Source organism: Arachis duranensis, chromosome 10 (genome assembly GCF_000817695.3).
Source record: "Arachis duranensis cultivar V14167 chromosome 10, aradu.V14167.gnm2.J7QH, whole genome shotgun sequence".
NCBI classification, from domain to species: Eukaryota; Viridiplantae; Streptophyta; class Magnoliopsida; order Fabales; family Fabaceae; genus Arachis; species Arachis duranensis.
Window position 1 is genome coordinate 98566324 of NC_029781.3, and position 21278 is coordinate 98587601.

At 35.2% G+C, this 21278-nt stretch overlaps 1 protein-coding gene across 1 annotated transcript; it reads right to left on the bottom strand.

The window, feature by feature from the left end:
- Positions 1-6318: 6318 nt before the first annotated feature.
- On the bottom strand, positions 6319-9140 carry LOC107471218 (vesicle transport v-SNARE 13). The gene is made up of 6 exons (XM_016090671.3): positions 8948-9140; positions 8617-8732; positions 8126-8184; positions 7857-8045; positions 6939-7109; positions 6319-6689 (listed from the first exon to the last, which is right to left on the bottom strand). The coding sequence occupies exons 2-6, from the start codon at positions 8708-8710 to the stop codon at positions 6537-6539; spliced, it is 666 nt and encodes a 221-aa protein (XP_015946157.1). The 5' UTR covers positions 8711-8732; positions 8948-9140; the 3' UTR covers positions 6319-6536.
- Between the last annotated feature and the right edge of the window lie 12138 nt (positions 9141-21278).

Sequence of the window (21278 nt, forward strand, 5' to 3'; positions counted from 1 at the left end):
GAATATTCATTGGATGGTTTAGATATCTTTAGTCCTTCAGGGACTTTCATATAGATATCCCGATCTAATGAGCCGTATAAATAGGCCGTTACCACATCCATTAAATGCATATGCAGTTTATGATATGCAGCTAAACTGACCAAATAACGCAATGTTATCGCATCCACTACAGGGGAATACGTTTCTTCATAATCTATACCAGGCCTTTGTGAAAAACCTTGTGCCACAAGTCAGGCTTTATAGCGCACAACTTCATTTTTCTCATTTCGTTTTCTCACAAATACCCACTTATATCCAACAGGTTTTACATCTTCAGGTGTACGGACTACAGGTCCAGAGACTTCACGTTTTGCAAGTGAGTCTAATTCAGCCTTCATGGCTTCTTTCCATTTTGGCCAATCATTCCTTTGTCGACATTCTTCGACTGATCTTGGCTCAAGATCCTTACTTTCATGCATAATATTTAATGCCACATTATATGCAAATATTTCATTGACAATTGTCTTATTTCCGTCCCATTTCTCTCCTGTAAACACATAATTTATTGAGATCTCGTCATTGTTACAATTTTCAGGTACCTGAACGTCTTCTGGCGTTATATCAGAATTTTGGACAACTGCAGGTGTCTCTACTATGTCTTTTTCAACAGGAATATTATTTACCTCTTTTCTCTTTCGAGGATTTTTGTCTTTGGAACCGACAGGCCTGCCACGCTTCTGGCGTGAATTTGCTTCAGTGGCTACTTGTCCTACTGGACATCAATTCGAATTGGGATATTTTCCGCTGGTATATAAGATTTGGTTATCCTCTTTGTATCGAAAAATGCATCAGGCAATTCATTTTCTATTCTTTGCAAATGTATAATCTTTTGAACTTCCAGTTCACATTGCCCTGATCGAGGATCTAAATGCATCAACGATGATGCATTCCAGTTAAGTTCCTTTTCAGGAAGCTTATTCTCTCCCCCTAATGTTGGAAATTTTGATTCATCAAAATGACAATCCGCAAACCGGGCTTTAAATACATATCCAATTTGTATCTCAAGATACCTCACTATAGAGGGAGAATCATATCCAACATATATCCCCAATTTTCTTTGGGGTCCCATTTTGGTGCGATTAGGTGGTGCAATGGGAACATATATCGCACACCCAAATATTATTAAATGGGAAACATTTGGCTGTTGGCCAAAAGTTAATTGCATAGGAGAGAACTGATGATAACTCGTTGGCCTCAAACAAATAAGTGTTGCGGCATGTAAAACAGCATGCCCCCAAACCGAGGTCGGGAGATTTGTTCTCATAAGCAATGGTCTAGCAATTAATTGAAGGCGCTTAATAAGTGATTCTGCTAACCCATTTTGTGTGTGAACATAAGCTACTGAATGTTCAACACTTATTCCATTAGCCATACAATAAGCATCAAAAGCTTGGGAAGTAAATTCACCAGCATTATCAAGACGAATTGCTTTGAGTGGATTTTTTGGAAATTGTGCTTTTAATCGAATAATTTGAGCCAGTAATCTCGCAAACGCCAGGTTGTGAGAAGATAATAAGCACACATGTGACCATCTCGAAGACGCGTCTATTAGGACCATAAAATATCTAAAAGATCCATATGGTGGATGAATAGGTCCACATATATCACCTTGAATCCTTTCTAGGAATTCAGGGGACTCAAATCCAACATTTACTGGTGATGGCCTTAAAATTAACTTTCCTTGAGAACATGCAGCACAACAAAATTCACTAGTTTTCAGAATCTTCTGGTTCTTTAGTGAATGTCCATGAGAGTTTTCAATAATTCTCCTCATCATAGTTGTTCCCGGATGACCCAATCGATCGTGCCAAGTTATGAATTCATTTTGGCTAGTAAACTTCTGGTTTACAATGGCATGTGATTCAATTGCACTAATCTTGGTATAATACAACCCAGATGAAAGTGAGGGTAATTTTTCTAATATAACTTTCTTATTTGAATCATGAGTTATGATACATAAATACTCATGATTTTCCTCATTCATTGTCTCAACGTGATATCCATTTCGGCGAATATCTTTAAAACTCAACAAGTTCCTCAGAGACTTGGTAGATAATAGTGCATTATTTATTATAAATTTTGTTCCTCCAGGAAACAAAATTATAGCTCTTCCGGAGCCTTCAATCACATTGCCTGAGCCAATAATAGTATTAACATATTCCTCTTTTGGCATAAGATGGGTAAAATATATATCACTTTTGAGAATAGTGTGCAAACTTGCACTATCCGCAAGGCATACATCTTCATTACATATCCTTGCCATTCTCTTCAAAAACAAATAATAATAAAATGAGTAATATGCACAGTTAAATTGAATACTTGATCAGAATTTTTTTTCTAAGAAACACTGTACATAAAATAATGTCATACTAAAATTTTATTTTAAAATTTGACACATTTAATAATTTCAAAATTCATAAACATTAATATTTCATTATTTATGTACATCACATTTGAAACTTAAATACATAGAAAATAAAACTTAACAATAAGTTCTTTACATTATTTATTTACATAGATACTTCATAATCCCACATATTAAACTATTCCATCATTGATCAAATGACCAATATTTCCTTCAGGATCCTCAAAGAAATCAGATACATCATAATGAGTAGTGGAGTTCTCAGCATCATTTGAAACAAAATTTGTTTCCTTTCCTTTGTCGTCCTTTTTCAAAGATACCTGGTAAAGATCGACTAGGTGCCTTGGGGTACGACAGGTACGAGACCAATGGCCCTTTCCACCACAATGGAAACACTTATCCCCTGTTGATTTATTCTGCCCGATATTCCTTTCTTTATCCCACTTCTGGTGAGATCCTCTCTTTTGAACATAATTCTTTTTCCTTCCATAACTTTTTTTTATTATTAAAACCTTGCCATTTACCTCTTCTAGGGTAATTTGCCACATTTACTTCAGGAAATGGGACAGCGCCAACTGGGCGCGCTTCATGATTTTTCAATAACAACTCATTGTTGCGTTCAGCAACAAGAAGGCAAGAAATTAACTCAGAATATTTTTTAAACTCTTTCTCTCGATACTGCTGCTGCAGGAGCACATTCGAGGCATGGAAGGTTGAGAAAGTTTTCTCCAACATATCATGATCAATTATTTTTTCTCCACACAATTTCATTCGTGAGGTGATTCGGAACATTGCAGAATTATATTCATTTATAGATTTAAAATCTTGTAAATGCAATGCGTCCATTCATATCGGGCTTGAGAAAGTATCACCGTTTTCTGATGATTATACCTTTCTTCAAGGTCTTTCCAAAGATCTGCAGGATCTTTTAATGTAAGATATTCATTTTTCAATCCTTCGTCAAGATGACGACGAAGGAAAATCATGGCTTTAGCTTTATCCTTCTGAGATGCATTATTTTCAGCCTTAATGGTATTTCCAAGATCCATTGAATCAAGATGGATTTCAGCATCTAGTATCCATGATAAATAATTGTTTCTAGATATATCAAGAGCATTGAATTCAAGATGAGAGAGCTTCGACATAAATGTTAATTACATTAGATTAATTTACTTTTAATAATGATAATTTTATTTGTGTTGTGAAATAAATAAAAGATATATTAAATATAAAATAAAGATGTATTAATATAAGACTCTAGCATTAAAATAATTAGCTCAATAATGATTTGTATATATATAATAATATTATATGTTGTAATGTGTATATATATAAAGATAGAAAAAAGTATAAAAAGTAAAGAAAGAGAGAATTGCATAAATATATATATAAAGATAGAAAGAAGTATTAAAAGTAAAAAAAGAAAAAATTGCATTTGTTTATAGTAAAAGAAAGAAAATATTATTATATTGCTGTGTGTATTCCCTTGCCTGAGATTATGTTTTTATAGGCAAAGAGAAGTTTACTTTTCAAACTACATTTATTTTCTTCATCCTAAAACTTGTTCTCTTTCAAGGTAGAAAATGGATTGCCCATTAAATGGACATCCATTCTTATCCTTTCCTAGACACAACAATCATCATCGTTTTACATCAATTAACAGTTAACACTATTGTTCCTCATCAGTGTGTTGTTTTTGTTTGAACCCTTTCTCTTTTATTTCTTTTTTCTTTTTTTGGTTACTCTTCTCACGGTTTTCATCCAATTCACAACCGCCATTTTTCTTCCCATTCTATGGTTCATCTGTATTCTCACCACTCTCAGAGAAATAAACCACCGTTTGAGTCTCCATCCTTTTCACCTCACCTCATCCGAAAGACAAAAATGACTCCTTTTTATTCTTTCTCTCTGATCATCATCGCTACCAATGGCTTCAATTAGTTCATTGCCATTTCTTGTGGAAGCAAATGCTGACACTACAGTGTTAATGCTTCACACCAAGAACAATAATCACTACAATCATCGTATTAAATGATTTTTAAACAAGCTCCTAGTTTCTACCTGACATTAAAAAAACGAACGCAACTAATTAATTTAAAGGGTATCCCCCAATCCTTATGAAAGAAAAAAGTACTGTGATAAGATGACATTTGTAAAGCAACAAAAAATCTAACGACGTCCGACTACAACGTTAATGTAATATATACAAGTCCGGGCAAAGCTAAAATAGAAATTTCAAGGTTCTTTGCTTTCAAATATTAGCGTTTGTAGCTAGTCCTCTTCATAGCGATAGTAGCTAGCTATATTCCTCAACTTATAAATTACAAGCAACTCCTGCCATGCCCAATTGCATAAATTATTATTATTATTATTATTATTATTATTATTATAATAGAAGGATATTATTGTTGTTATTATTATTATTATTTTAATTTATTATTTTATGGACCAATTTTTAGCTGCTAGATAATATTCATAAAAAATTTAAAACTAAACCTTTACAAACTAATAAAGCCCAACAAATAAATTATTATTGTTAAAAGTAAATTAATCTAATGTAATTAATATTTATGATGTTGATATCTATTCATTCTACTTTGACACAGAAATTGTCTACCAAAGTAGAGGCAATGCTAACACGCGTCACTTTTGCACTAGTGCCACGCCTCTTCAGCACATGAAGAAATTCTTTCAGCACAGTAGCATTACCCTTGTAATAAATGTGGTAATAAGCTTAAATATGTGTTACATTGCCTTTGGGATTGTTTCACTGCTCGTGATGTATGGAATTATTTAGATCCTTCTATTGTTGAACATGCTCATGCTTCTGACTTTCAATCCTGAACTACTAGCGTTATTAATAATTTAATAGTAAAGAGGAAGTAGTGGCAGCTAAAATTTGGTAGATTTGGCAGAATAGATGTAATAATCCCTTCAACTCGAATGAACCTTGGCCTAGGAGAAAAATCTCTTGCCTTGCGAGAGCCTTGGTGAATGAGTTAAAAAGGGTGAAGAAGGATAGAAACTTTTGAAATTATGCAATCCAGAATTTGTGGCAGCCACCCCCAGAATGTTTTTAAGGTCAACTGTGATACTAGTGTTCTCCCGAACTCTCTTGAAGCGGGCTTTGGGTGCGTTATCCGTGATCGTTATGGCACTTGGGTGTTAGGTAGCTCGGAACGTCTTCCCTTTGATTCAGTTTTCAGGATTGAGTTATTGGCAGTTTAGAATGGTCTTATAATTGTGTGAGAAGTTAGTTGTAATTCCCTTATTTGTGAAACTAATTCTATAGAGGTGTATCTTTTGCTGGTCAATATTATCAACTATGTTGAAGAAGATTATGAAGTTGTTAAGTAAAAACTAGGAAGTGTCATTCACTTGGGTTAGAAGAGAAGCTACTATTGCTGCTAATTGTCTGACAAAGATAGAGGGTAAAAGTATTTATTCTCATTCGGTATGAATTCAGCCAAGTGATGACCTCAAGCAGATTTTGTTAAAGAATTCTGCTGCGTAGTTTTCTGGGGTTGTATTCCTGTTTGTTTTAGTTTTTGTTTCAGACACCAAAAAATATTGATGCTGAATTCTTATAAAAGTCTTTTTTTTTCCTGATGATGGTAAAGTGGTTGGCAAGGAACCCAAAGAATTAACAAGTAGCAATGATAATGTTGGAAGGCGAATTGATGTGTAGCTCTAGAGAATGTTGATTGTTGAGTAAGATCTTAAGTGGGTATGTTTAATGTATGGCCAAAAAATATACAACTAAGTTTATTGCTTCCCATCATATATACGACATGCATAATGTCATTGTAGATGTCTTGTGTAGGCAATTTCGTAGGAACAGTATTGTGTGGATAATGTATATGTTAGTGCCAATTCTCGTTCAAATTTGAACAGCATAACCAGACAGTTGTAAATATCATGTGGAAGAGGAATAAAATCAAATCATCAAATTCCTTACATTACAAAGCTGGCATAACACACATGCCATACATTGAAAGAAGCACTGCACAACACACCATCTTTGTCCAAGCACTCTCAATTGACATAATCGAAACCGAAAGAGGGGCAAGAACAAGGAAAATAATGCTAGTCTTGTATCTTGTGACCCAATCCAATAAGAAGTCATAATTGGCTATTTTGCAAGTTTGAAGTATAGAATCAAGGCTATAGCAACAACTAGGACGAACACAATGAAGCTGATAATCCATTTGTTCCTGTCCATCCTTCTTGACATGTTGGTCAAAATTTTCTTACTTTTGCCTATGTTATCATCCACTCCATGAAGCTGCAACAAAGAATATTATAATATAGATCAAGTATGAATACTTTCACACTATGACTCAGGAAAGAGAATGTTTTCACTTGAGTTTTAAAGATAAATATACTAATTTATCATCTACACCAAAACTACATAAATGATGGTTCCATAGTCACCAGCATATAGAAATTACTGCCATAGAACACGATATTTTCAAGACAAACTTGCTAATCAACAGAATCACAGACGCATATTAAACATTATAGAAAAGGTTACCGTATTGTGTGCATGCAACAAGGATTGTCGTTGCGAGTGCAAATCTTGAAGAATTGAAACACCAAGCTCTTCTGTTTCCAGCATTGTTCTTCTACTGTCCTTAACTCTTTCACTGGTCTTGTTCAGCCTCTCAGTTGACATCATTAATCTTGATCTCTGATCAGCTGATGCCTAATGAATTCACATTAGAAGTTAATATCAAAGGAATGTTATATGCACCATTTTTGTTCATACCACTCTTGTACGCCTTTCATTTTTTGTATTAAAAGTAACTGATAAGAAGTGAGAGAAGATAAAAAGTTTGTTTTTATACAATATAAAGGTGTACACAAAACATGATGCAAACATAATTTCTTTTAATATCAGGTTTGGTGACACAAATTCAATAAACGAGTGTTCAGAAAGGAGGATTAAATCTGTTTTCAGTTATTCTCAACATTTGTACATCAGACAAGAAGAAAGTAATTTACAGCAATAGGACTCAATGAAATGTTCTAGGATTAGTAGCCATCGAAACTAATCTGATAAATAAAAACACATTTCCACCTCATCAACCATTCATCACATATTAGTAAGTATCAAAGCAGCCATGGGTAGAAAAAGGTATTTTAATCATATTAGGATCTACTTAGATAAACATTATTGCTTACTATTTTGGTTTTAGTCCACTTCACTAGGAAATAACCATCAACAGAATTAAAACATACATTTTACAAATTATTCACCATGAAAGGTTGCTTCTCTTTCTCTAAGGCTTCAAATCCTATCCTTAAGTACAAAAAATGATATAGAAAATCATATTGTGCCTGTTTAATGAATATGTTTGCTGCAAACCTTATGTTTGAAGATTCAACAGCATGTAATCACAATCAATTATCATTGAACATCAATAAGCGCTGTAAAATAAAGGAATTATACCGTCATAGCATCTGCCATGCCTGATTCCAACAACTCATCCCGTGCAGAGGGGTTCAGGTTACCAGATACAATTTTTTTAACTTCGCTTTTAAGATTGTTGAGATCAGATTTATACTCCCGCAACTTAGCAAGAAGAACAGCCTTGATATTTGGCTGCAAACTTCTCGCCTCAAGGTCCATCTTTCGGATCTGTAAATTCACTAGCAAAACCATATCAGAATCCCATATTTCCTTAAAAAAAATGTATTATAAAGAGTTGTAGAAAGTACCAAAGCTTCTGCTTCATCAATTCCAGTCTTTACTTCCGAAACCTTTTGCTTCTTTTGCTCTGCAGATTAAACAAAAAATTATTGATTGAATATACATACAATCAACACTTCAGAAAGGGATAAGACATTCTTTAATCATGACCATACTCAGAGCTGGGAGGCCTCGGAAATTGCTTTCACAATATTGGAACTTTGGTCGAAACTCGAAAGGAGATATACAACAATAACTTAAAGAGACCTATGTCCTAAAGAATATTATGTACCATTATCCAAATTTACACATTCTAAACGGTCAAAAAAAAAAAAAGATAGCAAGAGAGTACTCAGATAATTAACCTATAGTCTTGTAGATACTGATGAAGACACTAAACTCTTCAATCAATAACATTCAAAACAATCACACTGATTAAAAACCACAAAGTATCAACCCAAAGAAGATGATTCAATAAAAACAACAATAAGCGTAAGATCAATCAAGAATCAGCAAATACCTCCATTAAGAGAAGCAGCCGCAGTGCACTTCTTCGATAGATTCGCCGATAACTCACAGTACTGGCGCTCGTATCCCTCGAATACGTTGCTCATCGTCGATAACCTTATACGCCCTCTGCTCGATTCACGATCAACAATAACAAAAAAATGAACCAATTAAAAGAACGAAAGCATCAATAAATAACTAAGCTGAACGAAATTCAAACTATTAGGATCCAAAATCAGGCATAGAAACCCTAATTCGATCAACACAATAAATGAATAAATAAATAACAAAAGAAGAGGAACGGAAACTGATCGAAAAATTCAAGGTAGAGGAGTAAATCGAACCTGCTATGGCCGGAGGAGTGGAAACGACGGCGGAGAATTGGGCGGAGAGAGGTGGGTGCGTTTTGTTTGGGAGAAGGAATAAAACGACAATGGAAGGAATATTAGTGGAGGATGAATGGTAAGTGGGATTGTTGCGGTCAGTGTTGTTATTCTGACGTTACTGAGTCTTGCGTTTTCTCTTTTATGTGATTGGAGGATTGGCCGATTGGAGAGTATGACTAGGAGGACCTCATGACTTTTTCATAGGAAACACTTTTACATAGAGGAAAAATATTGAGTTTAATTAGCATATATTTACATAAAAGAGATTACGAGTAAAACCTAAACTTTTAGCTAGAACTTTTTTTTTAATAAATTTTTATCACGTTAAAAAATTTTAAATTTTTTTTTAGAAAAATTATCCAATCTATTTATTTTATCAATTACTAACAAAATTATGTTATGTATCACATTAAGTCGTTAATGCAATAAAAATTAAAAGCATTTGTTACTTAGACAATAGGATGAGTTTGATTATTGTGCATGTTTGAGAGAGAGATAAATATAGTGATATATATCCTTCATTTGGTTTGGTGAGATACAAATATTTGATGGACAGGAATAAATATAAATATATAAAATTTAGACTATATAATGTGTACATCAAAATTAGTTATCTATATAAAATATATAACATAATATAAATACATATTAAAAATAAATTAAATCACACATATATTTATAGATAAATATATTAGTGGTTGATTTTAATGACTAATTTTAGTATACAAAAAATATTTTTGATAAAAATTTATGTATCACTTTTAAGTTAAGACACTAAAACACAGATACAATTATTTTTTTCTCTTTTATCCTTCAATATTTAAATTTCAATTTTAACTTACTATAATAAATTTTTTTCATTTGTCTCTTCATCATTTTTTTTCTTCTATATTTTTTTATTTTTCATCATTGTTTTCGCTGTCATTGTGTCCTCTTCTCTTCTTCCTTCCTTTCTCACTCTTTATCAACTATCCAGATCAGTCACATGACGTTATGAGCTCTTCTCTTCGTCTTCTCCTTCTTACTCTTCGTCACTCATCCAGATCTATCACCCCCTTCGTCATCACTAGACCCTCCACTCTTCGTCGTTCCCTTCTCATTCTTTGTCATTCGTCCATATTTATCGTCTCTATTTTTCCTTCGTCTAGATCTGCCGCCTCTATTTATCCTCCTCCTCTCACTCTTTGCCGCTTCTCCTTCTCTCTCTGCTCCTCCGTCTAGTGTTATGCGCCTTTTCCTCTATCCGTCTCCCGCTGTCTTCCTTATTTCTCTTATTCTCTTTTGACTTTTCTAATTTTTGTTTATTATTACCGTAATTACTACCTCCGTTTCTGTCATTTTTTAGATGAATAAATAGTGATTGTTAAAAAATATATAAGATATGATTTTTTGTTAATTATAGATGATGGATCTGATCGTGATGGTGGTAGTAGTGATAGTGGTACAACTAGTGATGATAAATTTGGTATTTTTTTATATAATATAAATTGAACGTATTGCTGCGTATATTTTTACTAAACAAAATAAAAAATTTGTGTATGTTTATGTGTAGTACTATCTTTTTGTGTTTGTCCACTGTTTGTTAGGACAACAAACAAAGAGAGCCTTAGTTACTATCTCAAAATAATAAAAACATAGCATAAAAGTGGATTTTTTATTTAAATTAAATAAATATATAAATTACGAAAATACATAAACGGTGATGTATTTACAAAAATACATTATGATACACATCTCGGATGCTGAGGGGTAAACCCAGAAATGAGCATATTTCAGCGCGTCTGAGACCCCGTGCTGTGACCAGGTGACACCGAGTCATATCTTGAGTGCACCCGAGATATGCGTAAAAAGAGAATAGGGTCTCAGCACCCGAGATATATACACTTTCCTAATTCCACCATTAGCATCCGAGATATAGTCAACAGTTTAATTTGGGTATAAGTGTAACATCCTACCACGCAGAGTCTTATGCTATAGTCATAAAATTGAGGTGGCGAGGCGCTACGACCTCTAAAAATAAAATCTTATATATAATATAGTTGAAATGAAGATTTATCTAGGAGCCTTTAAAGGAAAGTTTAAAACAAAACGTTAAATGGAAAAGCGCAACACTCCCGAAGGCATTAATGTAAACGAAACAGGATGAGAGTAAAATAAACATGAACATATACAACAAAGAGTTCCAAGATACAGATAATAAAGCTTCTGACTCGGCTTGCGAAGTTAAGACCGGCCAGAGCATATATATATATATATATATATACAAGATAAAATCCAAAAGGCCCAAAAGACAGTTTACAGAACTTATTTCTCCAAATCAACCTCTAAGAGGGATAAAGCATATTATACATATACAATAGAGATATAAGAGTATCTATATATACATCAGAACTAAAATAAAATCCTAAACGCAAAGATCTTCGCTTTTAGAAGCTCCCAGTATGCCTCAACGAGATACCTCACGTCCTGCATCTGAAAACCACAAAATATGTTTGGGATGAGAATTGGAGGTTCTCAGCGTGGTAACGATGTCTATATAACTAACATATAAGGTCCCGGGAAAGCCAAAGGCGATCCTAGAACTCCCAACAAAAGATTCAAACTTAGAGAATTAAAACAGAATCCATAAACAATGGTGGTTCTCTAAAGATTCCTGAACCTAACCAAAACTTTAACCTAACCCTCCATCATTTACCTTCCTCCAAAACCTCCATTTTCGGTGGAATCACACAGACAAGCAAGCAGACAATGACAAATACAATTAGAATACAAGTAATACAGATAGCACGTATAACAATTAAGCATATTAGAGTCACATAGGCATTCCCAATTAGAGCACAAGCAAGCAATTCAAACATATGCATATGATGCATGCCTTTCCTACAGGCCATGAGCTCATGTGACGGTTACTTTGCCAGCGCTCGACACATTGGGTAGCTAACTCGAATATCGTCCTCTTGAAAACGTAGTTGTACACCACCACGAACCCCACCTGGCGAGCGGTACACCACCACGAATCCCAGCATTGCAAGCAGCACACTACCACAAACCTCGCAAGATCTTCAATTAGAAAACAACACACACACATAGGCGGTAAACCACCACGAACCCCACATAACATTCTTTTTTAAAAATATATAGGCGGTACACCACCACGAGGTACACCACCACGAACCCCACACAATATTCTCTTTTAAAAATATGTGGGCGATACACCACCACAAACCCCACATACGTCTCGACACTAGGCAAATGGTAAACCACCACGAACCTTACCAGGTCAAGCTCAAAACAAATTCATTTTCAAATTCATTATAAATCATTCATTCATATCCATTCATAATTATTCACTAAGGCCAGATTCATCATATACATATCACATTTGCACACTTCTCATTCATAATTCACCACCGCTCAAAATTTCTTCATCTACAGGTTACTACTCCTCCCTACCTTCTTCTCACCACTCAACATAAAACTAAGGTTTACGGGCTAAAATAGTTAAAATAGAGGTTTAGAGGTTCAAAATTACATTTTAAAATACAGAACTCACTTTGCTAATTTCAGGGGTCACGCGTACGCGAGATAGCAAACCCGAAGGGTTGGTCGCATCGTGTGCAGGTGGTCGCGTACACAAATTCTGCAAAGTGGGTAAAAATGCTAAATACTGCAGAATTTTAGTTTTGCACACCGAACTTCTAACGTGCATAATTTTTTCGTTTTAAAATATTTTTCATCTGTTTTTCGAACGGTGTAAACTCCACGGACCCAATTTTCAAATGAAACAAGTTTGGAAGGGATTCATGGTCCGGAAACCGAGTTATGCCTCATCGACCTTTGGCCAAAAATCAAGTTTTCATAAAAATTTTCAAAGATTGGTAAACCTCAATTTTCACAACAATCCAAGTTCAACCTTTTTTAAAACTTACCAAACCATATCAAACCAATTCCAAACACTCCTCAACACACCACATTTTTAATCAACATCACACCAACTTCATATATATAATCACTCCCACACAATAATTTATTTCTAACAACAACAAAAGCCATATCAACAATTCTCATAAGGTGCCAGCGGAGTCCTTAAAAGCAACATCCGCTGATCCCTGGTCGGCATCGTTTATGGTTGAGACTAGGACGGTATCTGATCATCTTCGAGCCCCCAACTTTCGTTCTTGATTAATGAAAACATCCTTGGCAAATGCTTTCGCAGTTGTTCGTCTTTCATAAATCCAAGAATTTCACCTCTGACTATGAAATACGAATGCCCCCGACGACCGCGGGGGTGCCCGGGCTAGGCATAGACCCGGCCTGCACGGGCACCTGCCCAGGTGTGGACGGCCAGCATGTGTGCCTTGGCCGAATTTCGTCGACACACATCATCATCATCATCATCATCATCATCATCATCACATACATCATCAATTATCTCTACCAAACATAATACCAACACCATAATACTTCTCAACATACTTACTCTCCATCTTCACCAAGTTTTTAATCTAATAATTCAGGTTCAAAATAACATATCAATAAACATAATCATTATCATTTACCAACCTTCACATACAATATTACACATCACAACCTCAACCACAATCTCAACATTAAAATGTGAATTTCTTACCAAATTAATTACCGGGTTTGTAGAGCTTGTCGTGTTGGTCGCGTGGTCGCAAACGGAGCGGTGATCGAAACTCCTGATCAAAAGTTATGGAGGATTGAGTATCTAAGTAAGGGTTTGAGCTTGGAAGGTCTTCTTCCCCTTTCCTAATGTTTCCAGCGTGCTTCTTACATTTTGAGGAGCAAATGAGCTGAAGCTTATATATGATAATGAGTTAGTTGGGCCCACAGACCCAATTTGAGTTCGGTTCAACCCGTTCGACCCAATTTTGGGCCAAATTTTTTAAAATTAGTGTCAAAATTCTTATTTTAACTAGCTCTATCTCATTAAACTGTAAAATTTTATTTTCTAATTTCTTTTATTAATATTTAATTTATTGACTAATTATTTACTAATTTTGCGGGTTTTACACTCAACACCCGGGATATGTGTATTATGGTTTAGGTGTATGTGCACCCAAGATATGTTGAGAAATAACTCTATTTATAGAGCTCATCCCAATACCACCCTTCACACAATTCACAAACCAATCTTTTTTTTTCTCTTCTTTCTATTTTATTCTGATGGAGAATAATCAATTCTTTTTTGTTGTGGTTTATCCTGATGAGATAGTCAAACACGATGATGAAGGAGTCACTTTTGAGTCTGATGAGACTGTCATATTGTGCACTAACCGGGTTGATACCCTACATGCGCTAAAGAGGGTCATGTTGAGGAATATGGGGGGAATAGGTACCAATGGGGTTAGGCGGGTTGCATATAGATTTCTTCACGCACTTCTGAACGATGGATTTACCAACCAGTTATTTTGGATTGATCTGATCAGCATGTGAGGGTAATATTCGACGTACATGCACGATTAATGCCACAACATGTGATGGAGTTTTATGCTGTGGTCCGTAACATGGTTGTTGGTCCTGGATCGTCTCCTTCAAGTCCTGAAGTTATCCTGCTCGAGGCCACACCGATCCACTACACCCAGCCGCATGATAGTGCCGACAAGGACGGCAGTGAGGGCGATTCAACTTATGTCCCCGGTTCCAAGTTGTCTAACAATATAGCTTCCAAATATGAGTATGTGCCGGAGACTCCCACTGGCAATGTTGGTCAGTTTCTCCTACCCCTTTTGGTCATTCCTCGACTGTCAGATATTTTTAGTCTTTATCAGATGCTGAACTTGAACGCAATGCAGCCCAGCGATCTTCTAAATACCGGTGACGGAGATGATTACAATACGGATAGTGGGGTGAAATTCTGAGTTGGCCATAGATTTAGGAACCGTGAAGCAGTTCTAATGGCGGTGAAGAACTACAATATTCGATGGAATGTGAAGTACAGAGTTTTGGAGTCATATAGGCTTAAATACCACTATCGTTGTAAGCAATTTACCAATAGTTGTCCATGGAGTCTTCGTGTGGCACTATGACAGAACTTGAATTACTGGTATGTGTTACGATTTATTTTTGATGCATTAGAGTCTATTGTGTTAATTTTATGTTTTGCTGAAAATTGACATCCACGAGAAATTTGTAGGGAGGTGCGTAGGTTTGATGGAGCACATACTTGTCTGGTACCTACCATGTCGCAAGACCATGCTCAGAATAGTGATTTGATTTGCAAGGTCGTATTACCTATGATAAAGACTGATCTATCGGTGTCTATCCTAGTGTTGCAAAGTGCGGTGCATCAAAGTTACCATTTCAAGCCCAAATCTAGCTTCCCTTATATAAGGCAACAGGATGTCCAGTGGAAGAAGACTCAGAGTCACATAGTGTGGCAACAGTAACCATGGTCTCTGCAATTCCCATAACATTTACTTTCGCATATTAATCTCGTCTAAACCATTAACTGTTGCTAAACATTACTAAAAATTATAAACCACCTAGATAAACATTTTTATTGAATGCAACAGATACCTATTAATTAGAGTAACATGTTAATTGAGAGTTACTTATTTTATTTATTTCACTTAACTCACAATTAGTTACCTATTTTATTTATTTAACGTAAGTAACCATTACTTACCTTCAATTATACAAATTATAAAATCATACTAAGTATATCAACGAAACTAATATAGATCTTCTAACTTAGTCTACACACTATACTTACCCCATTAACTAAGTTACTAAAGACTAAATATATAAACTTATTATTCACTAAAAGTAAAATAAGAAAAAACTACTAACCTCAAAGTCTAAATCTCCAGCTACGTGCCAAGTAGCATTCAGTCTGTTGATGTCTCCTTCGCAGACATATTCTTGGGGGGTATATTTTCTAAAGGAACTCGAACTCAAGCGTTTAGAAGGCCACAAAAATTTAAAAAATGATGGTTATGTATAGCAATCTCGGATGTTGTGACATTATATATGCATGCGAGTGTATCTCAGATGCTGATACCACAAGCACGGTGCATGTACATATCTCAGGTGTTAAGATCCCATTCTCTTTTTGCACATATCTCGGGTGCTCAATACGTAATCTTTGCCCTATTATATATCCCAAGTGCACTCAGGATATGACTTGACGTCACTCGGTCACAGCACAAGGTCTCAAACGCCAAAATATGATCATTTCTGGGTTTATCCCTTAGCATCCGAAATGTGTGTCATAATGTATTTTATATATATATGCTTAATAATGATATACAAGACACAACTACATAATTCAAATATCAATCTTATTTTGAACCAAAATCACTTCAATATCACTTATGATATCTACCACTACTACCATCATTCTCATTATGATTTTTAACTTTAGCTTGTATCGTTAAAGTCGACAACTCTAATTTAATAATTACTTAAATAATTCAGCATAAACATAAAACAAAAAATTGAAGCAATTTATTTTAAAAAAATAAAAATAAAAGCAAAGATGAGGGAAGAGGACAAAGGTGAAGATTGAAAAAATGGAGACAAAAGTAAAGGGTAAAGTGTATACAAATAAGAAAAAATGATGGTATAGACGAAAAGAGTTGAGGAAGGTGTTGTAATGTAGATGAGGAGACAAAAACAATAAAAGACATAAACAAGACAAATAACAATGATACTGATAGTAATTGCGGAGGCCAATGAAAAGAGGATGACGAGAAGAACGATAAGATGTAGATGAGAACATAAGGAAGGAAGAAAGAAACACCAAAAATAAAGAAAGAGGAAGAAAGCAAAGTGAAAATGGTGGAGTAAACTATAGCAAAAGGAGAGAATAATGGCATAAAGAAAAGAGGCAAAGTATTTGATGGAGCTTGTCATGACACTGCAAAAAAAATTATAAAATTGTCACAATTTATTTTGCTGTATCTATTAATAAGCAGCACTTTTTTAAAAATTTAATTTTTAACCACAAAAAAGAATGGTCCTCAGTATCTAGCAACAATCTGAAAGACAAGCTCCTCTGCGATAGAGTTATCGCCCAAATCCAACACTTTCAAGTTTTGAAAATAGATTATCCACCAAAAAAGGACCATTGAAAATGTTACCACTGAGGTTCAAGAAATGCAGGGTGTTGGCAACAGAGGAGGCATTCTCGGCAGAAAAAGAGAAATTGTCGTAGAATTAGTTGCACTCAAATCAATGTGTTTTACACGGTAAAAGGCAGCGAAAACATCAACAACGTTTGTCGAAAGCTCAATAGAGTGTAAACGAAGGATCTTGAGTTGCTGAAGGTTTTGGAGGGTGCTTGAGAAACCACCCTGAAGCGGTTAAGGGAGAGATTGAGGTAGACGAGATACCATAAATCATTGATCTACGCATAGATGGATCGTAGAAGCGGGTGTGAGAGGTCGAGGTGATGAAGTGAAGTGAGGGTGAAGAGGGAGGGAAGTCGTCAACCAGGAAAAGAGGGATGGCACATTTTAAGGTCGGTAAGAGTAAAACTTGATCTGCCACCGAGGGAGAGATAATTGAGGATGATAGCAGTTACGTTTTCGAGGACCTTGTCGCAGATGACCCCCTCCTAGATAGGGTGGTTGGAGATGTTGGCAAAGGCAATGACGGCAGTGTGGTTCCATCCATCGAGGACACGCAAAGGCAATCTGTGATTTTTAAAATTATTGTTGCTACTCATTGTAAATACAATAAAACAAATTGGGATAATTCTTTAAATATTTTGGGTTGTTCCATCAAAATTTATGTCTATAATAAATACGAACATGAAACAGATATGGTCTTAAAATTCATATCATTTCGTTTGTTAGTTGCTAATAAATAAATTGATAATGTAAGTAATTTGTTTGACAAAAATAATCTTTGAAAATTTGTGAAGTAATAAAAATTTTATTAGATTTAAGTATCCAATTTATAATTCTTTAAATACTACTCTCATATTATTTATAATGTTAATTAATTAAATTCAAGAGTTTAAACAAATGTTAATATTGAATAAGAAAATTGATTATAAAATTTAGAAAAAAGGATAAATAGGTCCCAAACCTTTTTTTCTGCGGACATTTTCGTCTTCATGGAATGGAAAATACATTCATATCCTCGACCCCTCCAAAATGTGAACAAATTTATCCTTCTGTTGAAGTCACTCTGTTGGACCCAACAGAAAACTCTGACGTGGCAAACGTGGTGCTGACCTGGCCGTTATAGGATGACACGTGGCATGTAGCTTTTGAAAAGAAGACATATTAGTCCCCACGCACTAAAACGACGCCGTTTCACCCCACCCTTCCAAACACACTTTAATCCCCTTCTGCATTTTCAACTAATATTCCAGATTCAAGCCAAATCTGATTCAGATCTTCAACCAATCAACAATAATTTACCAAATCCAGAAGCAGCAAATTCAGTACTTCCAGTTCTGCAATTCCAGAATTCAGATTTGGTCTATGAAGATATAGAATTAGGGAATGTAGCAACAACAATTCCAAAATCATCAGCAATGCATCCAAAACACACAAACAAAGAATCAATAGAGTAACAAATCGCAGCAACATTAGCGAAATTTCAAGAAAAATGAGAGGCGGGAGTCTATGCAAATTCAAATTCAACAAGTAATTCAGTGACATATTCACCAACAACAAAGCACACATTCAATTTCACAGGCTCAATTCATAATTCAACAAGTCCAGATTGTGCAATTTATGAAGAACATGTAAGAACTCCTCATGATTCTAGAAAACTTGCTACGCTCTCAAATAGAATCAGCAACTTACCAGAAATTGTATATGCAAAATTCGAAGAATACCTGGATCTACATTTGCCGCATTTGGAGGAAACGGGTTTGGTCGAGGAGGAAGTCGCCGTCCAGGGTGGCGGAGCAGCAGTGGAGGGGTTGAATCTCTCACTGCCAAAGCCACTGTACTCATTTACAAAGGCGGCCGTTGGCTGGGCGACAGCAAGCGACGTTGGCGAAGCTGCAGTTCTATATCGAGGCAGTGGCGCCGAGGTTGGCGCCGTCGCAAAGGAGGAAGGAGAGGACACCGTGCATGATGGAGGCGGCTGGATCTAGAGCGGAGAGAACGGCGTCGCAAGTGATTCCGCGGGTGTGCTTCGCGGTGGCGTTGTTGCGACGTGAGGAACACCAAACGGTCATGTGGAGGCAGTGTTGCATTCCGACGGCGATCCTTGCAGAGGTTGGTTCTATCGTGCTTCTTCGTTTGTGGCCAAGCCACCACTACTGACGGCGGCGGTCTTCCCCTAGGAGCGCGACGATGAGGCTAGAACAGAGCAGTGGGACGGTGGTAGTGGAGGGTGCGCATGGGGCAATCAACGGACGGTGGAAATCGCGGCAACCGGCGTGCTCCATGGTCGGTGGGAGTTGTGGGAGACACAAGAAAGAAGGGGGTTTGTGGGTAATGCAGAAGGGGATTAAAGAAGGTGAAACGGCGTCGTTTTAGTGCTTGGGGACTAATATGTCTTCTTTTTAAAAGCTACATGCCACGTGTCATCCCGTAACGGCCAAGTCAGCACCACGTTTGTCATGTCAGAGTTTTCCATCGGGTTCAATGGTGGGGTAAATTTGTCCACATTTTGGAAGGGTCAGGGACAAGAATGTATTTTCCATTCCTTGGGGACGAAAATATCCGCGAAAAAAAGATCATGGATCTATTTGTCCTTTTCTCTAAAATTTATTATTATTTATTAATAAAACATTAATATGATAAAATTGGGTGGTAATAATAAAAAATGCAGAAATTATTTTTCATATTAGGAGTGTATTGGTGTTTTGGTTGAATATTGGGAGTATGGTGTTTTGCTTGTTTGTGGATGTCACAGTCAACACGCATGGGGCGTGCTACCGATGCTCGTCAAAAGCGTGTCAGCACCCCAGTAACATGCCTGGGGCGTGATGACACGGCACGCATGTAGCTCACAGGCAACACGCAGGGGACATGTTGGAGCAGAGTTCCGCGGTTCCCAATGTGCTGCAGCAACACGTGGTGGTGTGTTGGAGGCTGTCTGCATGCAGGGGACAGCTCCTCCACTCCGGTAAGCAACAAATGTTGCCATGGCTCTATAAAAAGAGAGCCTCCCCACCCTCAGTAGAGTGTGTTAGTGTTAGTCTTTGTTAGAGAGAGAGAATGGTTGCTGTTAATTTTTGTTAGAGAGAAAAAGGGGGGTTTTGAGGAAAGAAAGAAGAAGGATGGAAAAATAGATAGGAAAAAAAATAAATATTAATTTGTATTTATTTTAAAAAATGGTACGTAATTATTCAGCTCCAGAGGAACATATTATAAATTATTTGGATAATCTAATTTATATAAGTTGATAAATTATATTTTTTTATGTATATAATTTTTTTTAATTTTTGTTATTTAACATGTTAAAATATAGTAGCGGTTATTGTTTTTTGTATTTTATAAATATTTTGGAATAAAATTTTTATTTATAAAATATGTAAAATATAATTATATTATATGTTATTTTATATGATTTAAACGTGAATATATAATTTTTTTATTATTATTTGATTAATTTTCTGTTATAAAAATACTATAATAGAATATATATTTTATAATTTTTGTTATGAATATACTAATAAATAAATAAATATTCGAAGTTTTTGAAAATAAATATGCATGTCGAACATGTATTTTCCAAATTTTAATAAATATAAATATATAAATATTTAAAAAATGTGTTGTTATTAAATATTTAAAAGATAAATATTTTGATCTCGAAAAAACATCAATCATTTATATTTATTTATTTAAAAAAAGAAGTGTAAGTATAAATATTTGTTTATAATATTTAAAAAAAAATGTTAATATATAAATTTTGTATTATTTTTCTTAGAATGAAATTATATTTCTGTGAGTTTAATAAATAATTTGTATATTAATAAAATACATGTCCTTTTTAAATAAATATGCTAATATTTGTTAAATATTTTAATAAATAACATATTAAAATAAATATGTGAGTATTTATTAAGTATTTATATTGATGTCGATGTATTATTTGTAAGAATTATTATTTATTTAAAGTAACAAATATATTTTTGTTGATGCAGTCTAACAGGAATTTGTTGGTGCGTAAACTGGATCCGCCACAGACGTGAAACCCAATTGTTGAAAACTACTTACGCGTTACGGGATTCTACCACGTCTCTAGTATTGGGGTGATACGAGGATTTCACCCCTTATTAGCTGTTCTGGTTGAAAGGTGGAGGTCAGAAACTCACACCTTTGTATTGTCGGTGAGTGAGGTTACA

Bases quoted from the DNA above. Each gene is read 5' to 3' on its own strand.
- LOC107471218 (XM_016090671.3), bottom strand. From the start codon at position 8,710: ATGAGCAACGTATTCGAGGGATACGAGCGCCAGTACTGTGAGTTATCG. The intron at 8,046-8,125 runs GTACTTTCTACA...GTGAATTTACAG, and splicing joins TTGATGAAGCAGAAGCTTTG to ATCCGAAAGATGGACCTTGA. The intron at 6,690-6,938 runs GTAACCTTTTCT...TCTTTGTTGCAG, and splicing joins TGTTGCATGCACACAATACG to CTTCATGGAGTGGATGATAA.